The sequence below is a fragment of the Symphalangus syndactylus genome, chromosome 2 (genome assembly GCF_028878055.3).
Source record: "Symphalangus syndactylus isolate Jambi chromosome 2, NHGRI_mSymSyn1-v2.1_pri, whole genome shotgun sequence".
NCBI classification, from domain to species: Eukaryota; Metazoa; Chordata; class Mammalia; order Primates; family Hylobatidae; genus Symphalangus; species Symphalangus syndactylus.
In genome coordinates, this window is record NC_072424.2 from 110,526,246 (window position 1) to 110,553,526 (window position 27,281).

The window sequence follows — 27,281 nt, forward strand, 5'->3', positions numbered from 1 at the left end:
GAGGAGACTATGCCAGTTACTTAATATATGTTACCAGATTTGATCCTTGTAATGTAAGTACTATTATCAGCTCCTTTTTGTAGATGAGAAAACTGAGGCTCTTGGAGGTTAAGTGGTTTGCTTACTAGTACATGGCAAAGCCAAAATGTAAGCTCAAGTCTGAAGGACTCTGAAACCCCTTCCTTTCCATGTTACTATGTTTTATCCCAGAAGTACCTGAAAAGGTCTAAGAAGTTCAGTTTATTTTAGCAACTAAATTACATGAAGCAAGCCTTAACAAGCAGCTACTACATGCTAAGGATGTTACAGAAAGAAAAACAGATTTGGTCCCTGCTTCAAGGAAAAAGAATGGAAAAAAACCAAAAACATATTCTAAGAACTATCAACTAAAGGTAAGTAGCAACAAATTCTATTTTAAAAATAAAGTATAAACAAGTATGTACAATTGAAATACAGAAGGAGAATATGCATTTTTGTCATTTGAGACAGATTTTATGCATTTTTTTCTGCTTGTCCCACCGCTAGTTTCTAGTAGGGTAAAATATTGTCAGCCTAACAATTCAATAGAATCCTAAAGTAAATTATTAAAATATTAATGTTCAAAATACTAAACTATACCAGTGTTAAAACAAAATTTTTTGAAATAATTCCTAATGTTATTTGGTCAAACATACAGAAGAAGAAAAAAATTACCTTTTAATATGCAAGATTGGGACAGGCCCTAAGAGCATGTAGCACCCGGCTGTAATTAAGTTGCCAAACACCAGAAGCCATTTCCTTAGAGGCTGGTAAAGGAGAAAGAGAGTCAAAATGATTCTTAGAGGCAAAGACTCTCCATAATCAAACAACGTAAAACAGTAGTAAAAAACCCAAATCATGATATTCAAAAACCCAAATACAATGAAGAAAACAAAACTACATTTAAAAGAAAGTAAGGAGATGATAAACTCGCAAGCAACGACGATATATAACAAGACAGAAAGTGAATAAAGGACAAAGATTTCTTAGCAGGGAAGTGTATTGCAGATCAGATTTTGCAAGTGATGAACTATTACAAATATAACAATGAAAAAACTAATTATAAAAAGCAATGACCGGCCAGGCGCGGTGGCTCACATCTATAATGCCAAAACTTTGAGAGGCCGAGGCGGGAAGATCGCTTGAGCTCCCAAGTTTGAGACCAGCCTAGCCAACATGGTGAAACCCAGTCTCTACTAAAAAAAATACAAAAATTAGCCAGGCAGGATGGTGGACATCTGTAATCCCAGCTACTCAGGAGGCTGAGGCAGGAGAATTGCTTGAACCTGGGAGGCAGAGGTTGCAGTGAGCCAAGATCACACCACTGTACTCCATCCTGGGCAACAGAGCAAGACTGTGTCTCAAAAAAAAAAAAAAAAAGTGACCACAAAAAACCCCCCCCAAGTATTAATAGTTACAATACCTAGAAAAATCACATAATTAAAAAATTACCTGCTAGAGACTGAATGCTTATGTCCCCCCAAAATTTATATGTTAAATCTTAACACCCAATGTGATGGTATCTGGAGGTGAGCCTTTGGGAGATTAGGTAATGAAGGTGCAGCCTTCATGAATAGAATTAGTTATCCTTATACAAGAGGCCCCAAAGAGCTCCCTTGCCCATTCCATCATGGTGAGGTTACAGTGGAAGACGACAATCTGTGCGTCAGACAACAGGCCCTCATCAGACATCAAATCTGCCAGTGCCTTAATCTTGGACACTTCAGTCTCCACAATTGTCAGAAATAAATTTCTATTGTTTATAAAGCCTCTCAGTTTATGATATTTTGTTATAGTATCCTGAATGGACTAAGATTGTATCCAGTAAAATTATCCCTTATAAACTACTTGAATCAGGACAAAAATTAGAGGGGTACCATATCCGCTCAGTTATGTAAGATTATGTCTGAAAACCAAGCTCCAAACACTGTTTAAGATACTTGCTTTTTGACATCTGGGTTACTAAGTAATCTACAAGTAATTCTGTTCTTGATAAATAAATATGCAAATGAAATCATGGGAAATGCAAAATATAAGCCCTAAAACCACAGAAGTTTAAGATTTGACTAACAGCACTAATTCTGTACTCTGATCATCTGGACTGAATGGTTTAAACCTGGTTGAAAGAGAACAGAAGGATTTTTTTGTTTTGTTTTGTTTTGTTTTTTTATCAGAAAGGCTATGGGATAATCAGTGCATATTTATGTGGTCAATTCTTTCACTCACACAGAAAATCTAAATTACCTCCTCCTAAAGAAGAATCTCTCAATTTGATCAAGTCCATAGTAGCCTCTAGACTTTGCCCTATTTATTAAGATCAATCCATTTTTTTACATCAAGCGAGCTTTTTCCATAAGAGTTTAATCTAGGAGCCGGATGTGGTGGCACATGCCTATAATCCCAGCTACCTAGGAGGCTGATGCAGGAGGATCACTTGAGCCCAAGAGTTCAAGGCTGCAGTGAGCTATGATCGCACCACTGCACTCCAGTCTGGACGACAAAGTTGGGGGAAGAAATTAGAAAAGGAAAGTCTAATCCAATTTGTTTTTTTTTAAGCATAAGATTCTTTCTCTTTTCCCAGGTGAAGCAATTTAAAGTGAATTGATTAGTGTGATAGCTGACCCTTACGGTGATAGAAGACACTGAAACCTCTCCATCAGTCCAATTGAATATATCAAGTCTAACCAGTGGACTCCTACAGTTTCAAAGGAACAGTTGGAAAACCACTGCTCTAAACATACAAAAGTGACTCAAATATAAATTAAGTGTACGTACTGGCATTTTATCACTTAGGAGACCAAATAGTGGTGAAGAGATGGCATAGGACAGTGCCAGACCCAGGAATACTAGTCCCACATATCCAGCTGGTAAATTGAACTGTAAAAGAAATCCTATATTAAAGTTACATAATTAAGTCATTTTTAAGTAAACATCCCTCTTTTCCTTCTACCGTTTCTTTAGCTCTTGTTATTACCATGAGTCTACTAATAATATTCTGCATTTTCCTAATTTTCATCTTACCTTTAAAAATGCGTTACTTTTTCTCTCTATGGGAGGACAACCTAACCAGAAGTCAGAAGAGTAGATTTTTTGTAGCCTTTGCATTAAACATATTTTGCTTCCATAACTCAGAGCATTTTTGTATGTAAATTAATGTTTTGCAAACTTCAATGTGCGTAAAATTTACCTGGAGAAGTTGCTAAAAGAGATTCTTGGATTCCAACCATAGGGTTTCTGATTCAGAAAAAGAGGAAAATAAATCTCTAAAGATTTCTTAGGTTGGAGCTGGGTAATGGGATGGGCCGCATTACTTCCACCTGAAAAGGGAGCGGCAGTGATGAGGCACCACCAATAGCCCTGAGAGAGTCGAGGTCTGATGTAAAACCGGATGTGGTGGCTCACGCCTGTAATCCTAGCATTTAGGGAGGTTGAGGCGGGTGGATCACTTCAGGTCAGGAGTTTGAGACAAGGCTGGCCAACATGATGAAACCCCATCTCTACTAAAAAATACAAAAATCAGCCTGGTGTGGTGGCGCATGGCTGTAATCCCAGCTACTCAGGAGGCTGAGGCAGGAGAATCGCTTGAACTCAGGAGGCAGAGGCTACAGTGAGCCAAGATCATGCCACTATATTCCAGCCTGGGTGACACAGCGAGACTCTGTCTCAAAAGCAAAAAAAAGTTCTGATATAGTCCATCATCAGCCAGAAACAAGTAGGGCCTATACTACCTCCCATGCCACAAATGGGTCGATTATATTTATCTTTGAGGAAACCTCCTGTCTTCCTCATCTTTTTAAAATAAACTACATTTTCTTGAGAAACAACAACAAAAAAGATTTATTATAAGATATACACAAACGGCCCGGGCGCGGTGGCTCACGCCTGTAATCCCAGCACTTTGGGAAGCCGAGGTGGGCAGATCATGAGGTCAGCAGATTGAGACCATCCTGGCTAACACGGTGAAACCTCATTTCTACTAAAAATGCAAAAAAATTAGCCTGGCATGGTGGCATGCACCTGTGGTCCCAGCTACTCGGGAGGCTGAGGCAGGGGAATTGCTTGAACCTGGGAGGAGGAGGTTGCAGTGAGCCGAGATCGTGCCATTGCACTCCAGCCTGGGCAACAGAGCAAGGCTCCATCTCAAAAAAAAAAAAAAAAGAAAAAAGATAAACACAAACAACTTGGATTTCCCAGAGATTAGTTATAGATTTTTTTTTCGTTGTTTAGATACAACTTCTTAAAAGCACAGAAAAACAGCTCAAAAATACAGGTTGTTGATGATCTAAATGGACTGTGTCGGTATAATCATAAAACATTTTTCTTATGGGTGTCACACGTGTCTGTGTAAAGAGACCACCAAACAGGCTTTGTGTGAGCAATAAAGCTGTTTAATTACCTGGGTGCAGGCAGACTGAGTCCGAAAAAGGAGTCAGCAAAGTGAGATAGGCGTGGGGCAGTTTTATAGGCGTTGGGTAGGTAATGGAAAATTACAGTTAAAGGTGGTTATCTCTTGCAGGCAGGGGTGAGGGACACAAGGCACAAGGTGGGGAAGATCATGAGACTCATTGTCCAGGGGAGGAATGTCACAAGGTCGATTGATCAGTTGGGGTGGGGCAGGAACAAATCGCAATGGTGGAATGTCATCTTTTTTGGTTCTTCAGTTGCTCCAGGTCATCTGGATGTATACATGCAGGTCACAGGGGTTATGATGGCTTAGCTTGGGCTCAGAGGCCTGACATTGGGTACCTTATGGATACTCACTGGCTAAAGGCAATATTATAATACTCTATAAATCTTGGACCAGGCACTAAAATAACAGTTCCCAAGTTTACCTGTGAAGTACCCCAAACTGTCTTCAGTGATTTCAAGGGGTAGTGTAAAATTATAAGAAAAATTAATTTTAATCTTTACATTCTATGATAGGTAAATGTTCAGAAAGCATTTGAAATGACCATATTAGCAACTTTGTTGATATTAGAAAGTATATTGAAACTTAAGTTTCTGTGCTATTTTAAATCTAGTGCCTCAAAGTCATTATGGGTCGGAGTTGGTCATTTTTGCCTTTTATCAACACATATTAATTCTCCAGTATAGTTAACTACCACACCCGGTAATGGACTTCACTGTGTCAGTAATAATACTTTTTCAAAAATATCTAAGAACAAATTTCAATGACATCAAACTTTTAGAATTCAATATTTTATTTTTTAATGCTAAGGATACTTGGTTCCTTTCTCAAATCCCAGAATAATACAGTCCATAGTCATTTGATTATATAAAGTAGCTTAAAAAGTAAGTGGACCCAGGGGGGATCTGTTATAGAAGAAGCACATCTCACATCAAATGAGCTACTGTGCACCCCAATGTCTCATTGCAATTCAAACACATAGAGGAAAAGTGTGCTTGTTAAGCAGCATGGATGATGCCCAAGCTAGACCTACAATGACATGAGCAAGGTCTTGGAAAGAAGGAAACCAATGTTTTGGCCACTTAGTGAAAGACTTCTTTCATTTTTACTGAATCAGATTCCTAGTTCACAGGGACGGTAGAGAGGGACACGCTACCTCGGTGTGTAGTGCCCATTCTACCTCGTTCTGCCAGCCACGCAAGGGTCTTTCCACAGAGCAGGGCCCAAGAACAAGCAGTTACATCCACCTGCTACAATGCAGCACTCTTCAGCAGTCAGGTAACTTACCTTCTCCAAAACAAAGAGAGACAGAGTAGGATCAAGGAAGCCAAAACACGAGCTGAGTGAGTTGATGACGAAGGCTATAAAGCCAACTTTGGGTAAAGCAATCAGTTTCCAGAATGAGTGTTCACCTGGATCAGACTCTTTGGGGAAAAAATGAAAAAAGAAAAAAAAATCAAAGCAATTAAAATCTTTTAATTTTAACTTATTTGGAAAACTGGTAACACCATCTTTATCTGGTAATCAAAACAACTCAATCTGAGTTTGCCTAAAATTGTATACCATCTACACTTGCATATAAATTATTCAAACCTAGAGGCTACATTCAATTTATTAAAAACAATTTCCCAAATTTAAAAAGAATCAACTGGAATCAGAGTGTGAGGGGAAAAAGGGGTCTTAGGTTACAGGTTGTAACAATTATACTCATCCTGGCCAGAGATAATATCAGGTTTGGACATTGTATTAATCTGTTCTCATGCTGCTAATAAAGATATACCTGAGACTGGGTAATTTATAAAGGAAAGAGGTTTAATAAACTCAAAGTTCCACATGGCTGGGGAAGCCTCACAATCATGGTGGAAGACGAAGGAAGAGTAAAGGGACATTTTACATGGCTGCAGGCAAGAGAGCCTGTGCAAGGGAACTCCCATTTATAAAAACATCAGATCTTGTGAAACTTATTCACTACCATGAGAACAGTATGGGGGAAATCACCCCCATGAATTAATTACCTCCACCTGGCCTCACCCTTGACACGCGGGGATTATTACAATTCAAGGTGAGATTTGGGTGGGGATACAGCAAAATCATATCAGACATGAAAACTTTTTTTTCTTTCTTTTTTAAGAGATGGAGTGTCTTGCTCTGTTACCCAGGCTGGAGTGCAGTTGTGTTATTACAGTTCACCGCAGCCTGCAACTCCTGCGTGCTCAAGTGATCCTCCTGCTTCAGCTTCCCAAGTAGCTGGGACTACAGGTGTGCACTACCTCACCTAGCTAATTTAAAAATTTTTTAGAGATGGGGTCTCCCTATGTTGCCCAGGCTGTTCTCAAATTTTTGGCCTAAAGCCATCCTCCCACCTCAGCCTCCCACTTATGGATGTGGAAGCTATTTGATGGCCGTGACGGCCCTCATTCATCCCCATTTCTCCCACAACATCCTGCACAGTTCATTATTCTGTAAATACTTGTTGAATCATGACCAAATATAAACATCATTTAGTGTGGTTCAGCTATTTTAAGTGTTATCCTTAGATTTTTTCAGGATATAAGACAAAGTTAAACCGTGGTGCTAGATTTTTTTTTTTTTTTTGAGACAGTATCTCACTTTGTCACCCAGGCTTGAGTGCAGTGGTGCGATCTCAGCTCACTGCAACCTCCACCTCCTGGGCTCAAGTGATTCTCCTGCCTCAGCCTCCCGAGTAGCTGGGATTACAGGCGCACGCAACCACACCCAGCTAGTTTTTGTATTTTTAGTAGAGACGGGGTTTCACCATGTTGGTCAGGCTGGTCTTGAACTCCTGACCTCGTGATCCACCCGCCTTGGCCTCTCAAAGTGCTGAGATTACAGGCATGAGCCACCACGCCTGGAAGGTGTTAGTTTCTTAATTATAAGCCAAGTGTTCGATGGTGAAATAAATCTGAGCACATCCTTGATGCTGAACTACAGAAACTGCAGGATGTAGCTGGACTTAGAAAGAGGAGAAACACCACCGTGTGGCTCAGTGAGGTATTGCCAGCAGGGAGACAAGTTGGTATGATTTTTGAATTGTATATACTAAGGATGTTAGTCACTTTTAAAATATAAATTATAAAAGATTCTAATTTTAATTGGTTACATTTATTGTGACAGTAAGAAGTATTATGTATTTATGGTAAGAAATAAATCACTATTGCATAATAGTCCCTTTTCCTAAAATCCAGGGTGAGAAAAGAAGTTGTCATAATAAGAATATATTAAAACATCCATGAAAATGAAACATAATTAGTATAATTAAGCTGTTGAAAACCAAGTAATGAAAACTTGGGGTATTTGCTTGAAGGGACATGACTCCCTGGCTGACAAAGCCTGCACAGGAAGTTACTGTTAGAGATAGTGGGGTGGGGTTGTCCTCAGGTGTGAGGGGACAGGAAAATATTGAGCACTATGGCACTGCTTACACAAAATCTAATCCAGTGATCGAGGAGGTTTAGAAAAGCTCCCCAGAAAAGGGCCGGGCATGGTGGCTCACACCTGTAATCCCAGCACTCTGGGGGCCCGAAATGGGTGGATCATGAGGTTAGGAGTTCGAGACCAGCCTGGCCAACATGATGAAACCCTGCCTCTACTAAAAATATAAAAATCAGCCAGGTGTGGTGGCGCAGGCCTGTAATCCCAGCTACTCAGGAAGCTGAGGCAGGAGAATTGCTTGAACCCAGGAGGCGGAAGTTGCAATGAGCCAAGATTGCGCCACTGTATTCCAGCCTGGGCGACAGAGCAAGACTCTGTCTTTAAAAAAGAAAAAAAGAAAAGAAAAAGAAAAACCTCCCAGAAAAGGTAATAAAATCAAGTTTTGCAGGATGAGTAAGGGTTAGGTAGAGTGGAAGAAAGATATTCCAGATCATATGACTCCTCTACTTAAATCTAACAATAGGCCAGGTACAGTGGCTCACACTTGTAATCCCAGCACTTTGGGAAACCAAGGTGGGAGGATCACTTTAGGTCAGGAGTTCGAGACCAGACTGGCCAACATGGTGAAACCCTGTCTCTACTAAAAATAGAAAAAGTACTCAGGTGTGGTGGCATGCACCTGTACTCCCAGCTACTCAGGAGGCTGAAGCATGAGAATTGCTTGATCCTGGGAGGCAGAGGTTACAGTGAGCCAAGATCACACCACTGCACTCCAGCCGGGGTGACAGAGTGAGACTCTGTTTAAAAAAAAAAGAAAAAATTCTAACAATAGCTCCCAGTGGCTTTCAGGATAACATTCACATTTCATGGATTTATGGATTTTTTCTTTTAAAAAATAACAAGTAAAAATTGTCTATATTTATGGTATAAAACATTATATTTTGATATATTTATACATTGTAGAATAACTAAATCAAGCTAATTTACATATGCTTAGCCTCACATACTTTTTTTTTATGGTGAGAACACTTAAAATCTACTATTGGCAATTTTCAAGAGTACAATATGTTGTTATTAACTATAGTCACTATGATGTACAATAGATCTCCTGAACTTACTGGATTTAAAGATTTTAATAAGATAATTGACATGTCCATGACTCTATTTTAGAAGTATTTTTTTTTTTTTTTTTTTTTTTTTTTTGAGACGGAGTCTCGCTCTGTCGCCCAGGCTGGAGTGCAGTGGCGCAATCTCGGCTCACTGCAAGCTCCGCCTCCCGGGTTCACGCCATTCTCCTGCCTCAGCCTCTCCGAGTAGCTGGGACTACAGGCGCCCGCCACCACGCCCGGCTAATTTTTTGTATTTTTAGTAGAGACGGGGTTTCACCGTGGTCTCGATCTCCTGACCTCGTGATCCGCCCGCCTCGGCCTCCCAAAGTGCTGGGATTACAAGCGTGAGCCACCGCGCCCGGCCCAGTATTTTTTTTTTTTAGAGCAGTACAGGAGAGGGGACTTGGTGAGCAGATATAATGAATGACTCTTAGCCACCTAACGCTAAAGCCATATTGTCTATAGGTCTAAAAGGTGGTAAAGAAATGGGTAGAACTTATAAAATAAAAAATTCTGCCAATATCAGTAATTTTTAAAATTTATTTGATTTTCTAGCATCTATCTATAAACTCTTCTAAAATAATAACTTTTTTTTTTTTTTTGAGATGGAGTCTCACTTTGTTGCCCAGGCTGGAGTGCAGTGGCATGATCTTGGCTCACTGCAACCTCTGCCTCCTAGGTTCAAACAATTCTCCTGTCTCAGCCTCCTGAGTAGCTGGAAGTATAGGCACACACCACCATGCCTGGCTAATTTTTGTATTTTTAGTAGAGACAGGGTTTCACCATGTTGGCCAGGCCAGTCTCGAACTCCTGACCTCAGGTGATCTGCCCGCCTCGGCCTCCCTAAGTGCTGGGATTACAGGGATGAGCCACTGCGCCTGGCGAAATAATAACAATTTTTAAAAGTACTACTAATTGGGAATACTTAAATCTACATTTACAGCCTTAATATTATCAATCCTAGAGATTTAAAAAAAAATACCAGTTTATAATTTTTTGAGGGGGTAGAAGAGTCTCGCTCTGTCACCCAGGCTGGAGTGCAATGGCGCGATCTCAGCTCACTGCAACCTCCACCTCCTGGGTTCAAGCAATTCTCATGCCTCAGCCTCCTGAGTAGCTTGGACTACAGGTGTGCATCACCATGCCCAGCTAATTTTTGTATTTTTAGTAGACACAGGGTTTCGCCATGTTGGCCGGCTGGTCTTGAACTCCTGGCCTCAAGTGATCCGCCAGCCTCAGCATCCCAAAGCGCTGTGATTACAGGCATGAGCTACTGTGTCCAGCCCAGTTTATAATTTTTTAAAAGCACTACTCAGTGAGAATGCCTGAATCTATGTCCTTGTATCTGAGCTACGCTGTGAGGACAGCTGCAAGGACCATTGGGAAAGAAGGATGGGCATTGTTCTCCTAGCTTATAGCCTTCTAGGAAGACTGGGCCATGTGTGGCCCACAGAAATTTCTGGCTTTGATATTTAGTTCAGTCCAAGAAAACCTCTCATAGATATAGCATATGGTAATGGTTTATGATCAGAAATTAAATATTTGCTAGCTCTAAAGGTTGGAAAGAATTTGTAATTTACAGAAATTCATATAAACTAATTGCCTACATTACTGAAAAAAGAATCAGTTATTTTTAAAAGCTATTTTTGATTATATAAAATAAAAGAATATCTGGTAAAACTGGTCTCTTACAAAGGTATAAAAATATATTTAAGGTTCTTAAAATGAGTAATAAGTGTGGACTTACCATAATTGGGTAAAATATACATATTGAGTGGTACCATCAGCAAAACGATGCATCCCAGAATAATAAAAGGCACTTCATAGCCAAAGGATTGATACAAAAAGCCACCTACAGGAGGACCTAGTATTAGCCCCAGTCCAGAAAAAGTCTCAAGACTTCCCTTAAAATGAGAAAAAGAAAAAATCAGTTTAAATATTTCATTTGAAGAATTAACATGGTACTATCTTAAAAAAAATTTCTATCTTCTTCATAATTTACATACACACACTCCCAAGATGGACCCAAAATTTAAATGCACATATTGAAATCATAAAAATATTAGAAAAATAAAATATGGGAGTTTTAAAAAAATTGTTATTGTAAGGAAGGTATTCTAATTGTGACATAAAACACAGAAGATAAAAAAGATTGACAAATCTGATTACATGAAAATATGAAAACTATGCATAAAAAAATCAAAAGATAAATGAAGAACAGAGAAAAAAATGACAAAGAACTAATTCCCCAAATACATGAGAGCTACAATGAGGAAAAGATAAACAACCCATAGAAAAATGGGCAAATGCCATAAATAAACTGTTGACACATAAAGTGGAATACAAAGATCTTTTAGAAGTTCACCCTCACTTTGTAAAAGAAATGAGCAAATTTGAACCACAAGATACCAATTTTCACCTATCTCCTATCGAACACTCTATGCTAGTGAGTGAACACTGGTAGGCAATTTGGCAATTTGGCAAATTAAGGCACATACTTTATGACCCAGAATTCCACTTCTAAGAATTTAACTTACAAGTATAGACATGCAGATATGACATGGTATGTATACAAGCTTATGCACTATAGCAGAGTTTTGCAATAGCAACAGATGAAAATAATCTAAATATCCATCAACGATGTAAGTAAACCAGGTTATATCCACACAGTGAAATACTATACAGCCAGTAAGAAAAGTAAAGAGTAAGAAAGCTCCTTATATATAGGTACAGGAAGATCTCCAAGATGATTTCATTGTTGATGTAACCAGTGAGGTGCTGAATGGTACATGTGGTATGCTACCATTTGTGTAAAGAAAAAAGGATAGTGCAATAGTCCTGTCCAATTAAAAAAAAAAGGAAACGAAAAAGGGGGAGGGAAATCACACTCTCTCATTCACGTGCTCTGTCTCTCTCTCTCTCAGTGTGTGTGTGTGTGTGTGTGTGTGTCAGTGTGTACATACATATATGTGGAATTTCTCTGGAAGAAACCTGCAATATCTGTTGCCTTCCCCTAAGGGGATGGAGGGCTGGGCACCTGCACAACTGATGTGTATACAAAGGCTGAGCAACAGTTATATGTAGAATATATTTACTATATTCTATGTTCCCTTCTGTAACTTTCAAATTTTGTACCATATAAAATTATTTTGTTTAAAGTTAAACAAAACAATGCTATGGAAAAAAAGGGTTTACCACTATAGATATTGCAACATTTTAAATCAATCTAGTTTTTAGGGACCTTAAACAGAGATCCGGGGCTTGCAAACTTATATCCTCAGACCTTATAGAGTACACAAAAATATACCATTAATAACTTTCAAAACTTCATAAAGAACATTGAAATTCTTTAATCACAATAAAGCCATCCAGATCAATTATCACATTAGTGTGTTAGCTGTTGGCTGCAATTTTATACAGAAACTTGGTACAGCAACACTGGTGTCTCTTGCTGATCAGAAAATCCAATGGACTGTTACCATTATCATAGGAATTTATTAGGTAGCACTTTCTAGAGTGTTCCACAGAATATCAGCTCTTTAAGAGATCAACAAGTCTTATTTGAAAAAATAGTTACAGCCAGGTGTGGTGGCTCATATTTGTAATCCCAGCCACCTTGGAAGGCCAAAGTGGGAGGATTGCTTGAGGCCAGGAGTTCAAGACCAGCCTGGGAAACTCAGCAAGACCCTGTCTCTACAAAAAAAAAAAAAAAAAAAAAAAAAAGAAAAGAAAGAAAAAAAATGGTTCCATAATTAAAGTGAGTTGTGGAACATTTAATAAAGTATCCCTACTCCAGGATTTTCAAGGTCTGAAGACATTAATGTGAACTGGGCATCTCTAAGTTAGAGGACAGCAGACAGCCCTCTCCAAACTTGCTTAGCCATAAACCCTTTTCATATCAACAGACGAGTGTTCTTCTGAGCCCTTTCTGAGAAATAAATTTTCTGGAAATGTAAATGGTGTACCAGCCAAATGGCAGTAGAACCTAACACAAACCTATCCAGCTATATACATAAATGCTTAATAAAAAGTGGGAAGAACGTGCCAGGCACAGTGGCTCACGCCTGTAATCCCAGCACTTTGGGAGGCTGAGGCAGGTGGATCACGAGGTCAGCAGATTGAGACCATCCTGGCTAACGTGGTGAAACCCCGTCTCTACTAAAAATACAAAAAAAAAAGTAGCCGGGCGTGGTGGCGGGTGCCTGTAGTCCCAGCTACTCGGGAGGCTGAGGCAAGTGTGAACCCGGGAGGCGGAGCTTACAGTGAGCAGAGATGGCGCCACTACACTCCAGCCTGGGCTACAGAGCAAGACTCCGTCCCCCCCGCCAAAAAAAAAAAGTGGGAAGGACTATTTACACCACAAAGGGTTTATCTGATAGTAAAAATTTTCAAACTACATTATTAAATGAGTAAATGAGGGAGTCCTTGGTACTAAGCTGATTAGACTCTGAAGTCTAACAGAACAATTACATGCTATAAGGGCACCACACCAACTATGATATGAAGTGCGTGGGCCCAGAGAGAGAGAGAGCTATGACGGGAAAGCCTTCTTGGGAGTCAGAGAGGCAGCTGCCTAGAGATAGGATGAGAATCTGATATATCACTAATACCAGGTCTATACGCATCTAGGCAGTACACAAAAATGCGTGGCAATATGATGCCACTAGGATCTGGATTTTTATGTCAAAATGCAAAAGCACTCCTCAGACAGACAGCACAGAAACACTTAAGGACTTCGAGATGATTTCTAAGATACCATGCATAAATCTGGGGAAAGTGGAGGAAGGACTTTAGTATGAATTGATTATTTTGCCACTAGGGATAACTCTTTTCTAAAGCAGAGGAATGCTTCAGGCAGCTCAGCCACAATCTAGGCTACAGGGAGACAGCAAAAAAACTACAAAGGAAAATTTTTTTTTTTTAAGTGGTAAAAAGAACGACTGATTTGGACCACATTCACCTGTCAAACTGCCCATTCAGGGAATTCTAAAACCAGGAAGAGCACCTAAGTGACACCGATGTTACATTTATTGACAGGCTTGCTGCTAGTCAAACTCGGGGTGAAAGGCAGCAATAATACAGAGAGTACAGAAATGCAAGTATAGAAGAATGGACCCCAGCTTTAACTTGGAAGGGCAAATATTTTGGCCTACACTCTAAGGAAAGTGGGAAATACTTATAAAATACATACCAATACTGTAGCCACGTTATTTGGAAAAGCCTTTGCCAGGATAGAGGAAGATGCAGTCATTGCTGCAGCAAAGCTAACTGCATCCATTACTCTCACTAGAAAACACATAGCAATAAATACTGGCCCATCTGGAACTCGGTCCAATACACTAAAAAGGAATAAGACAATTCTCAAATGCCAAGCTGGTTTTCTTTTTTTTTTTTTTTCCGTTTTAACTGTACTCACTAAAAAGAATAGTACATCACTCATGGTTTTTAGAATAAATCGCTTTAGAATATGATTTTTTTAAAAGAGTTGCTTTGTTGTCTTTTCAGTAGGAGGAAATTACCCTTTTTCTTTTTTTGGTAACCATTTCAGTCATAATGACAGCTTAGTTGCCCCTTTCTGCTGATATAACCGGTCCCCCAGATAATACTACTAAATAAACCTTTTTAGAATATGTAGAATCAGCCAGGCACGGTGGCTCACGCCTGTAATTCCAGCACTTTGGGAGGCTGAGGCAGGCAAATCACGAGGTCAGGAGATCGAGACCATCCTGGCCAACACAGTGAAACCCCACCTCTACTAAAAATACGAAAAATTATCCAGGTGTGGTGGCGGCCACCTGCAGTCCCAGCTACTCAGGAGGTTGAGGCAGGAGAATGGCATGAGCCTGGGCGGCAGAGCTTGCGGTGAGCTGAGATCGCGCCACTGCACTCCAGCCTGGGCAACAGAACGAGACTCTGTCTCAAAAAAAAAAAAAAAAAAAAAAAGAAAAAGAAAAAAAGAAAACACATAGCAATAAATACTGGCCCATCTGGAACTCGGTCCAATACACTAAAAAGGAATAAGACAATTCTCAAATGCCAAGCTGGTTTTCTTTTTTCTTTTTTCCTTTTTAACTGTACTCACTAAAAAGAATAGTACATCACCCATAATTTTTATAATAAATTGCTTTAGAGTATGATTTTTTTTTAAAGAGTTGCTTTGTTGTCTTTTCAGTAGGAGGAAATTACCCTTTTTCTTTTTTTGGTAACAATTTGAGTCATAATGACAGCTTAGTTGCCCTTTTCTGCTGATATAACTGGTCCCCCGGACGATAGTACTAAATAAACCTTTTTAGAATATGTAGAATCAGCCAAGTGTGGTGGCTCATGCCTGTAATTCCAGCACTTTGGGAGGCTGAGGTGGGTGTATCCCCTGAGGTCAGGAGTTCAAGACCAGCCTGGCCAAGATGGCAAAATCGCATCTCTACTAAAAAAGTGCAAAAATTAGCTAAGCGTGGTGGTGGGCACCTATAATGCCAGCTATTTGGAAGGTTGAGGCAGGAGAGTGGCTTGAACCTGGGAGGCGGAGGTTGCAGTGAGCCGAGATCACACCACTGCACATCAGCCTGGGCAATAGAGTGAGACTCCATCTCAAAAAGAAAAAAAATAAAAAGAACATGTAGAATCACTCTGACAAGACCTATAAAGAAGAAAGCACTCAGTTTCAGATCTCTCCCGCAGTTGGACTGAAACCTTCAAAAAAAAAAAAAAGGAATAAAGAAAGAAAATAAACGACCCTTCCAAAAAATTTTTAACCCGTTTTCATTTAATATAACAGTTTTCTTCAGTTTACTTCATTATAATCTTACTATACTGGTATTCCTCTACGTTCCCCATGTACTTATATAAGCTCTTCCATATTATTTGGCACTACGCTACTGATTTAAGAACTCTAAGCTTAAGAACTTTCACATCTGTTTTGCCTCAGGCACTCATTTTTCCTTTTTCTGGAAGTAGCAATGGGGGAAACCATTCTGTTCCATGCTCTGAACTGAGCGTGTGACTTGGCCTGGCCAAGCAGAACATTCTTTCCCCATGGCTACAGCCATCAGCAAAGGTCAGGCCAGGGGGGCTTCATTCTATGACTCTAATAGGAACTATTAGGAAACTGAGACTTTCTACTGAAACTGCTGGGGGTCACCTTGCCACCTAAAGGGGAGGGCTTGTTCAAATCACAAGAAGAAAAATTTCTCGTGACATCGTTTCAAATCTGTATTCTGATATTTTTTGAGTTGACACTTTATTAAAGAAATTCAGTTTTTTACTGAAGCTAGTAAGTTTCCGTGACTCAGAAAGTGAGTTAAGTTTCTGTCACTCACAATCACAGGAATCCTAATGAATAGGTTCAGTAGCAAGCATGATGGAGATCCCCTGGAGGCCTGTTTCCTTAAAATCAATGCTGTTTATCCCTGTTCTCTACTTACTCAACTCCTGCCATTAGTCACATGCTATGCATTTGACAGACAATAAACGGAACCGTTGACTTAAAGAGTCTTTAACAATTTAAACAGAAGATACATTACAAAATCTGTTCAAGCTCCCAAATATAATCAGAAAATGACTTACCCAAAGAGAATTGTAACTCCTCCTGAGACAAACATTCCTGCTACAAACATAAATTTTGCTCCAATATGTACAAGCTATAATAAATGTCAAAGAAGAGTGGTAAATTTATGACTTCTGAAAGTCTATATTGATATAAACAAATCCACCGTATTGGCAAATATAGGATAGGGGAAGACATGTACAGTTAATATATTATAATAATTCCTTAATATAGTGACAGTACTCATTGCTTAAAAACATGGAGAGAGTTAAAAATCAATCAACTCTGAGGAGGGAACTGTCAACAGTGGCACAATTTATAAAACTATAATGATGGCTATTTCTGTATCAATGCAAATTCTAGACTAGTAAACTAAAATAATCCATCAAATAATTTTTAAAAATTAATATGTGCATATGAACTTTATACTTACATAGTTTGCAAATACCAAGGATGCCAGCAACTCGAACAAAGCAAAACATCCAAACATCATACCGATAATTGTATTGCTGGCTCCCTTCTTTTCAGCCTTTAAGTAATAGAAATGGAAACAAAGTTTCAAAGAAAAATTAGCATCAATATGAAAAAATGGAAATAACAGATCAGGGCATCATCTTCTTGTGAACTTTATCTGTATATCAGTGTCAAAAAGATTATTATTTTAAAATAAATGGGGTGGGGAAGGAAGGGAAACTATTAATAGTTTAGATAGTAAACCATAGTCTCTTACATGAAAATAATTCACTCACCATACCTATAAAGAATTGTTAGCTTTCTGTGGCAAAAGTCAGAATCAGAGTGTATAAACAATCACAAAAAAATGCCTTGGATAAGGAAATTTGGGCTCTATTGCATAGTCACAGGACTGAGGAAATAGCTGATTTAGACACACTTCCTTTTGGGTATCACTTTTATAGGAAACAAACAAAAAACACTGGCCAGTCTTCAAACTCAAGAATAGGAAGTTCCATGAGTGGGCACATGGGTCAGACCAAGGCCCAATCAGTCTAGGTCTCTGTTTCTGACAGTAATACCAATTACCTGACAGTTTGGAGAAGACAGTTTTCCTTCCTGTCATCAACAACACAGGTGAGAGATGCTCCCCTGACATTTTACATTCTCCTGAAACAGCCAAGGTAGTTTATCATCCATCAATTACAGTTACTAATGTTTACAGCCTATTCTATCAGTGAGCTCCTAAAATTTGCTACAGGTAATATTTATCCTAAATCTACTTCTTTTGAACTTCAAATGCTACTGCTGTGATACGCAACTACATTCACATATAAAAATAGAAAGTTTAAAAAACTTTGTCAAGTCCTGGAACTATTGCAAATCCTTAAATCAGGTTCTAGCTATAGAAATTTAAGAAATCAAAATACGAGTTTAATTTCTTTAAGGTAGGACTGGCAACTTAGCATACTACAAAGGGAAAGCCTGAACTGTCATATATTGACCATCTTATATATATGAGGCATTGTACCAGCAGTGAATATTCATGGTCAGAAGAGTCCAGTTTAGATCCATCCTTTCGGCAGAGCTTTGGATTTCTGCAAATAACTTCATAATACAGGAATGCACACATGCACACACACTTTTGCACTCTTCAACATCCATTCTCTACAACCATGATTGCCTTTCTTTATCTTTTCTCTCTAACTACAATTTATGATAAAAATTTTCTCCATCCCTTCCCATGTAAAGATACTATCAGCATTCAATCTTTGTCTTTTTCAAGGATTTCTTTTGCATGTCAGACTATTCCTCTTTAAATAAACCATACATTCCTCATAGCGTCATACCACAGGAAGCCAGAGAAGTGAACTCTATTGTTTAAGCTAAATTTTATGAAGGACCTCCCTCTTACTCTAGGAAAAGTCCTCAGAAATGTCCCTAAGCACTTGGTGGTGGGTGAGGGCAGAGAGGATGGGCCCACAGCTCCATGGTAATGGCTTGGGCAAGATTTAAGCCCGTAATTCTTGGGCTTGATAACCAGCCATTCCCTTTCCATGTACTAATAACCACAGGAAATAACGGTGTGGATACAAGAGAGAGTTCATTAAAATACCTTTAATGGCACTGTAACAAATGGTTATGCTGTGTGTCGACTGGAACATGAGGTCTACATTTCTACTACACACGGGTCAGGTTCCTCAAAAAGGAAGTGTTGTGGAAGGAGTCAATTAAGGCATAAGAAAAATATTCGTGCCGGGCGTAGTGGCTCACGCCTGTAATCCCACCACTTTGGGAGGCCGAGGCAGGAGGATCACTTGAGGTCAGGAGTTTGAGACCAGCCTGGCCAACATGGCAAAACCCCGTCTCTACTAAAAATACAAAAATTAGCCAGGTGTGGTGGCACGTGCCTGTAATCCCAGCTACTTGGGAGACTGAGGCAGGACAACTGCTTGAACCCAGGAGTCAGAGGTTGCAGTGAGCCAAGATTATGCTACTGCACTCCAGCCTGGGTGATAGAGCGAGACACTGTCTCAAATAAAAGAAAGAGAGAGAGAGAGAGAAAGAAAGAAGGAAGGAAGGAAGGAAGGAAGGAAGGAAGGAAGGAAGGAAGGAAGGAAGGAAGGAAGGGAAGGAAAGACAGACATTCATTAGTCAAGTTGCATTATCAATGTTCTTTGCTTAATAGTTCTGATAAGTATTTAATTTAGAATCTAGCAGAAAATATATAATGCCTATAGCAATGAATACTTATTAGACCCTCATTATGAGCCAGAATCTCTCATTAAGTGCCGTTTTACGTGGTATCTAACAACGATTAAATAAGGGATATATTTTTAGCTGGCCTCATTTACAGATCCTCATCTATAAATGGATGAGGAACTTGCAAAGGTTACAGGGTCATGAGCCACTACAGTTTCCATCATGTGCGTGTTCCCAGATTCACTGTGGAAATGGAATGCTGACATAGGATGTGCTAGAACCACATGCTACGGCAGCAGCTGAATGTCATTTTTGGAACATGGATCCTGCTTCACACTGGGAAAACAAAAACAGCTATTAAAAGCAATTTCTAGGCCGGGCACAGTGGCTCACTCCTGTAATTACAGCACTTTAGGAGGCCAAGGCGGGCGGATCACCTGAGGTCAGGAGTTCGAGACCTGCCTGGCCAATGTGGTGAAACCCTGTCTCTACTAAAAATACAAAAAAATTAGCCGGGTGGGGTGATGCGCACCTGTAATCCCAGGTACTTGGGAGACTGAGGCGGGAAATTGTTTGAACCCAGGAGGCGGAGGTTGCAGTGAGCTGAGACGATGCTGCAGCACTCTAGCCTGGGCATGATGGAACGAGGCTCTGTCTTAATAAATAAATAAATAAATAAGCAATTTCTGGTACTCTGACAAAAGATGAGGGTAGCAAGAAAAATGATGAATAGAAGTAGGAATCCCACACAAGAATTTAAGAAAGGCACTGTTTTTCCTTTGCCCAGTTAGCTTAGCTAATAAGAAAAATGGCAGAACATACAGGAGGAAGGCTGAAGCTTCACCAATGCATTTGTTGACCACAAGATTTTAATCAGAAATGAAAAATCAAAGCCTGCTCTTCATATTTACAGCCTTTAAAGTTAGAATGTTCTCTCCTGCCTCTATCTCCTTTCTTTCAGCCTTCCCTCTGCGAGGCGAGACAAAGTAGCAAATGTAAGAAGTCACATTTTGCTCACTTCTGCTTGCCAGAAATAATGTCATAAAACCCCTGACTCTGGGACAACATGCCACTCTTGGGAGGGATGAGTTGAAGACAAAGCAGGATAGAGCACATGGCCCCCCACATCTCTTGCCTGAGCTATTACATTCCTTAAATGATAAATGCCCCAGCCTTGCCTTTTCCTACACAGCCTTGCCTTTTCCTAGATAACATCTAACAGGGTTGTGATTATGTGTTTATAAACTATTACCAAAGGTACATTCATAATCTATAACCAGATGTACTCTTACATCCAAACTTAGATGTGACCTTGCACGTACTGAGTCTCTACTACCCGTATATGAACTGTGAACTGAGATACTCAGCCTGTAGTCCTCAGTAAGACTTCTTAATAAAATGAACTTTAATTCTTTAAAAGCTTGACTTTTTTCTTTGGTCAACATTTCCTATAAGCAAAAAACTCAATCAAAAACTTAAAAAGCACACACCCACAGCCTGGTTTTCCTTTGTCTCTATTCACTTAGAGGAAACTAACATTAGTTGCACTCACTGAGTTCCAGCTGAGCTAGGAAATGCCCTTCTCACTGGTTGATTCACTCACTCCAATTCTTCTCCATCTCAATTCCACAGGCTCTTATTATTATTTTTTTTAATTTTTTTTGAGACAGAGTCTCACTCTGTCACCCAGGCTAGAGTGCAGTGGGGTGATCTTGGCTCACTGAGACCTCCACCTCCTGTTCAAGCAATTCTCCTGTCTCAGCCTCCTGAGTAGCTGGGACTACAGGCACGTGCCACCATGCCCGGCTAATTTTTGTATTTTTAGTACAGACAGAGTTTCACCATGTTGGCCAGGCTAGTCTCGAACTCCTGACCTCAGGTGATCCTCCCACCTCAGTCTCCCAAAGTACTGGGATTACAGGTGTGAGCAACCATGCCTGGCATTATTATTATTATTATTTAAAAATCCCAAGTCTGGCCAGACTGCTCTTTCTTGCTCAAACACCTCTGTGACTGCCCACTGACTAAGTCCTTGACAAGTGCCCTTCCTTTCTATCTTAGGCCTGCCTCCTCAGATCCACTGTCTCCTATTAGACCTCACTTCACCCCAGGCTCAAGCCACATCACGAAGCTGTCTGCTGTTCCCCAGGAATATGCCATTCACTCTGCTCTTCCTGTGACTATACCTAGAACACCTCCATCTCTGTTGTTCACCATAAGAATTAACATTTCTTAGGACCCACCTTCGGCCAGGTGCGGTGGCTCAAACCTGTAATCCCAGCATTTGAGAGGCCTGGCCAACATGGTGGACGGATCACTTGAGCTCAGGAGCTCAAGGTCAGCCTGGGCAACATGGTGAAACCCCATCTATACTAAAAATAGAAAAAAAATAGCTAGGCATGGTGGCACATGCCTGTGCCCCAGCTCCTCAGGGGGCTGAGGCGAAACGCTGTGTTGAGCCTGGGAAGTTGAGGCAGCAGTGAACTCTGATCATGCCACTACACTTTCAGCCTTGATGACAGAGTGAAACCCTGTCTCAAAAAAAAAAAGCCCCAACTTAGATTTATCTTGAAAGTTCCTGTCAGTACCGCCCTTTCTTCTCCTATCCCCACTCCATGTATGGCAGAATTAACCATTCTTCTTTCTAGGGTCTCATAACATTAGTATGGATAGAGGGAAGCCAGAAGAAAATAATTTAAAAAAAGAAAAAAAAGCAGTCTGATAACATTCTGGACATCCTTTTCTTAAGGGATATCCAAATCATTGAAACATTTTTTTTCCCATATTTTTTCACTCCCAATGGGCAGACAAGAGAGAGCCATTTCCCTGATTTTTTTATACTACCCTAACACATCCCATGCTTAGCCTGCTCTAGAGAAGGGACTCATTAAACCTCTAGTTAACAGAACTGAACTCGACAAATCACAACTTCTGAAACTGTTTCTTCATTTGCAACATGCTGAGATTCTCAAGATTCTGTATGAGGTTGTTGCAGGGATTAAATGGATAAATACGGGGTAATGTGTACTAGAAGCCAGAGAGCACTGTATGGGTACATGACAATATTGTTCCTTTAGCAGAGAAGCCACTTTATCTTCTTTTGTAGCACACAGAACGAAGGACTACATGTTTTAAAGGCAGTTGGAGGACTAACAAGCTGCCACTGCACTGTGAGCCAAGGATTTGGCAAAAAGCACAAAATAAAACACATGGATATGTTGTCTACACTCCAAGCCAGTCATATTCATTTCATACTATATCCTGTTGATGTCTAGAATCCAGTTGGACTTTCTAGGGATTATTATCTTTGAGTCTGTGTCATTAGCTATAAATCTTAACACCATATAAAAGGCTATGCCTAAAAGGAACAGGCCCTATTAATCAGAATTCCTTCCTTGCATAAACATTGCTGCTAGAGTCCATAAGAAATTAAAGTCAAAAGAGGGAATATGGAGTGGGGCTGGGGCTAGGGGTGGTGGCTCACGCCTGTTATCCCAGCAGTTTGGGAGGCCAAGGTGAGCAGATCACCTGAGGTCAGGAGATCGAGGCCAGTCTGACCAACCTGGTGAAACCCCGTCTCTACTAAAAATACAAAAATTTGGCCAGGCATGGTGGCTCACGCCTGTAATCCCAGCACTTTGGGAGGCCGAGGCGGGCAGATCACAAGGTCAGGAGATGGAGACCATCCTGGCTAACACAGTGAAACCCCGTCTCTACTAAAAAAAATACACACACACACAAACACACAAAATTAGCTGGGCATGGTGGCGGGCACCTGCAGTCCCAGCTACTTGGGAGGCTGAGGCAGGAGAATGGCGTGAACTCAGGAGGCGGAGCTTGCAGTGAGCCGAGATCGCGCCACTGCACTCCAGCCTGGGCAAGAGTGCGAGACTCCATCTCAAAAAAAAAAAAAAATTACCCGGACGTGGTGGTAGGTGCCCGTAATCCCAGCTACTCGGGAGGCTGAGGCAGGAGAATCAATTGAACCTGGGAGGCAGAGGATGCAGTGAGCCAAGATCACAACATTGCACTCCAGCCTGGGCAACAAGAGCAAAACGCTGTCTCAAAAGAAAAAGAAAAGGAGGGGGGGGGTGGGAATCAAAACGTCCTAATTTTAAAATGTGAGTAAAACCTCGAGAAAAGAATTACTGTCTTAACAGTAACTCTTGCAGTAACATTTGAATCTCAGTTATTCAGTGCACTCCTTTTTTTCAGTTGCAGAAACCAAATAAAGATTAATCAGACTACATGGTAAGCAAAGCAATTCTCAGAAGATCAACTACTTTTAGGTGAATTACCTCCCAAGAAGATGTTCTTTTCGACTGGATTTTTTTTCCTGGTATCAAGCATTTGATAAGAAGTATTCTAGCCGGGCGAGGTGGCTCAAGCCTGTAATCCCAGCACTTTGGGAGGCTGAGGCGGGCGGATCACGAGGTCAGGAGATGGAGACCATCCTGGCTAACACGGTGAAACCCCGTCTCTACTAAAAACACAAAAAATTAGCCGGGCGTGTTGGCGGGCGCCTGTATTCCCAGCTACTCGGGAGGCTGAGGCAGGAGAATGGCGTGAACCCAGGAGGTGGAGGTTGCAGTGAGCCGAGATCGCACCACTGCACTCCAGCCTGGGGGACAGAGAAAGACTCCGTCTCAAAAAAAAAAAAAAAAAAAAAAAAAAGAAGTATTCTATTGGCTGGAGTTCTATACACCATCTGTCCTACATGCAGATTTTTACATTTTATGTACTAAAAATAATTCAAAGGGCTTTAAAAAAACAAAACAAAAAACAGCGCTCCTAAGGATTTAAAAATGTCTTACCTCTTTGGGGAAAAAGGGTCCAAGTATAGAATAGCACATCATGGAACCTAAGTTCACCGAAGCTGCCGATATCAGTACAAAAACCTGTTCTCTCGAAAGCCAACCGGGGGTCTCTCCTGCACTTCCTGCAGGATCATCACCTTGAATGCAAACATGCAGCAATTAGGCATATAATTGAGACTACTGATTAAAGTACACAAATGTGATTTCTGTGCACATATGTTGCACTCTGAAGATATCATTTGCTGAGCTTAGGGCTATTTCTAATATAGCACATTTGATCAAATGGAACACAATCTTTGTGCACTACTGCCATTTTGAAAACACTGCTTTCGGCCGGGCGCGGTGGCTCACGCCTGTTAATCCCAGCGCTTTGGGAAGCCGAGGCAGGCGGATCACGAGGTCAGGAGATCGAGGCCATCCTGGCTAACACGGTGAAACCCCGTCTCTACAAAAAATACAAAAAATTAGCCGGGCGTGGTGGCGGGCGCCTGTAGTCCCAGCTACTCGGAGAGGCTGAGGCAGGAGAATGGCGTGAACCCGGGAGGCGGAGCTTGCAGTGAGCCCAGACTCCGCCACTGCACTCCTTCAGCCTGGGCTACGGAGAAAGACTGTCTCAAAACAAAACAAAACAAACAAACAAACAAAAAGATTTCTAAGGCAGTATTGAAGTCAAATGAAGTGTAAGTAGGAGAAAAGCTAATCATTCAGCTGGTGAACTAATATTTACAACGGTATGCTTCTGGATAGACAAGTCCCTCGAATTCATTAATCAATAGTTTTTTTTACCCTAATTACTGGTCTTTTGCATCAGTTAATTTAACACTTATTTCCAGGGCTAAATTGTCATTTAAAAACACGAAATCAATTGCTGAGAGTTCCAAATATCCAAGCAAATCCATCAGCCATTTATAAATTAAATTGTTTTTAGGAAAAACTTAAGAAAAATATATTTGCTTTGCTCTATTTGCCAGAGGTTGCCATTGCAGTCCAGAAGGAAAAAAAATCTGTGCAACATGAGGAAGTCTTATGAATCTTTGTAAAATGTTTGTAGTAGATGAGAAAGGGAAATGAAAGTTAAAAAGAAAGGCAACAACAATGGGTACTTGAAAGGTAACGTTTTACATTTGCCTAATGGCATACTTATTTGAACGCATTAAACCCACAGTATTTAAAAGCAGAGTTATAGGTTAGAAAGTCATTAGAAACCGTGACACATATCCAGTCCTGGAACTTTACCCCGTCCAGAGAGAAAAGAAACGCTGGCCCGAACCCCACGATCAGGCTCCAGCCTTTTCCAATCTCTCGGAAACAAATCGAGCTAAAAGCAATTCAATCGTTGCTAAAGAGACAGGCCCGAAGCCGCCGCTGGGCTCCGGGCTCCCGGCCACGCAATTCATGGTCACCTCCTGGTGCGCGTGGTCTCTCCAGGTCACCCGGCGCCTCCATCCCCGGTGCGTGGACTCCGGCGCCCCAGCTCCCGGGTTCAAGCCACGTCCTTGGACTCGACCTCCAAGGAGCCACTGGCACTCTGGCGGGCGGCCGCTGCACAGCTGGAACCTGGCATTCCCGACTCCCTGCGGGCAGCGATCCGCCCGGCCCGGAGCTCCGCAAAGCCTTCCAGGACTCTGAGTCCCGGGGAGGCGGCCGGGGGCGGGGCAGGGGTGGAGCAAGTCTCTTTTTTTTTTTTTTTTTTTTTTTTGCCCCCCCATTATCTTAATCCACCACCTCAGCTGCTATATCATGGTGTCCTTTTTTCATTCTGTGACAGAGAGTGAAAAAAGATGACTCTATATTCCATACAGTTGTACCCCCATCTATCTTAAAATAAGTTCAATTTATTCCTACGAAACGAAAGAAAGGAAGCTTATGTAGACACAGAAAAGGTAGGGAGTACCTCAACTGAAAGACACAAAAGTGAATTAGAAAATTAGATTATACAGGAACTTTGAAAGAGTGAATTATTTTTCACAGTGGGTAAATGCGGTAGTGTTCGTAATTACTGAAGCCAGACACTATTGAACTGGAAATGAATTAACCTATGTGAAGCACCTGGAGTCGAAAAATATTTGCAAGAATACTAATGAGTATCGAGGAAGCATGGTGAAGTGGCTAAGAGTGCGACCTCTGGAGGCAGGTGCCAGGGATTCAAGCCAGGGCACTGGCTGGCTGTGTGTAACTTTGGATGACAAGGTCAGTTTCTCTACCTGTACAACTGAGATTATAATGCTTATCTCGTAGGGCAGCTGTGAGCATTGGCGATAAAGTGTGTTAGTAGCTAGCACATGAACATGATGGCTGCTACCTTACTGTCACACCCACAGTTTTCTTGCACAAAAATAGGTTTCACTTATTTTCACCTTATTTACTATTTGGGAAGTGTTAAAGCTTGAGGACTGGCTGGGTACGGTGGCTCATGCCTGTAATCCCAGCAGTTTGGGAGGCCGAGCTGGGCAGCTCACCTGAGGTCAGGAGTTCTAGACCAGCCTCGCCAACATGGTGAAACCCTGTCTCTACTATAAAAATATAAAAAAATTAGCTGGGCGTTGTGGCAGGCACCTGTAATCCCAGCTACTCGGGAGGCTGAGGCAGGAGAATCATTTGAACCTGGAAGGCGGAGGTTACAGTGAGCCAAGATCCAAAAGAATTGTGTGAGGGTAGCTTCATCGACTGAGAATCTGCCTCAGATCCACTGTACAAGGTCAGTTCCAATACATGGGATGGCTGATAGTAAGTTTGTAATTACTGTGCCACCTCATTCCAGCCTGGGTGAAAAAGCGAAATTCCTTCTCAAATGAATAAATAAAGTTTAAGGACTGGGAAATTCTTGATTTGAAGCCAAAGCGAAACAAAAGACTGAGTTACCACTTTGTGCCAGGCATTATGAATTTAAAGATGAATAAGCCCCATCCAGACTCTGCCCTCAAGTAGCACACCTTCTAGCAGATGAAATTCACACTAATTAATAATCTACTATAACACAATCGGTTGTATACAAACATATTGGAAGAACCATTTACTTTGGCAAATGGGTCCTGGATGACTTCCTGAGGAAGTGATGTTACCTTGGTTCTTGAAGGCCATGTAAAAACTCCCCAGTGAGGGCCGGGTGCGGTGGCTCACGCCTGTAATCCCAGCACTTTGGGAGGCCAAGGTGGGTGGATCACGAGGTCAGAAGTTCGAGACCAGCCTGACCAACATGGTGAAACCCTGTCTCTACAAAAATACAAAAATTAGCCGGGCATGATGGTACCCAGCTACTCAGGAGACTGAGGCAGGAGAATCGCTTGAACCTGGGAGGCGGACGTTGCAGTGAGCAGAGATCATGCCATTGCACTCCA

At 41.0% G+C, this 27,281-nt stretch overlaps 1 protein-coding gene across 2 annotated transcripts in view; it reads right to left on the reverse strand.

The window, feature by feature from the left end:
• SLC18B1 (solute carrier family 18 member B1) overlaps positions 1-25,610 on the reverse strand; it is a 30,043-nt gene extending 4,433 nt beyond the window's left edge. The window contains exons 1-9 of one of the 2 annotated variants that reach the window (XR_010118874.1): positions 25,347-25,573; positions 23,941-24,080; positions 16,905-17,000; positions 16,492-16,565; positions 14,120-14,267; positions 10,676-10,832; positions 5,714-5,850; positions 2,794-2,895; positions 694-785 (exon numbers count right to left, since the gene is read on the reverse strand). Coding sequence is in view for 1 of the 2 variants with exons in the window: in XM_055264370.2 (XP_055120345.1) it covers positions 694-785; positions 2,794-2,895; positions 5,714-5,850; positions 10,676-10,832; positions 14,120-14,267; positions 16,492-16,565; positions 16,905-17,000; positions 23,941-24,080; positions 25,347-25,389 (989 nt within the window). In the remaining variant the exon portion in view is untranslated. Of the gene's footprint in view, positions 1-693; positions 786-2,793; positions 2,896-5,713; positions 5,851-10,675; positions 10,833-14,119; positions 14,268-16,491; positions 16,566-16,904; positions 17,001-23,940; positions 24,081-25,346 lie in introns of both variants that reach the window. The other variant, XM_055264370.2, reaches the window with a different exon arrangement.
• Positions 25,611-27,281: the final 1,671 nt, after the last annotated feature.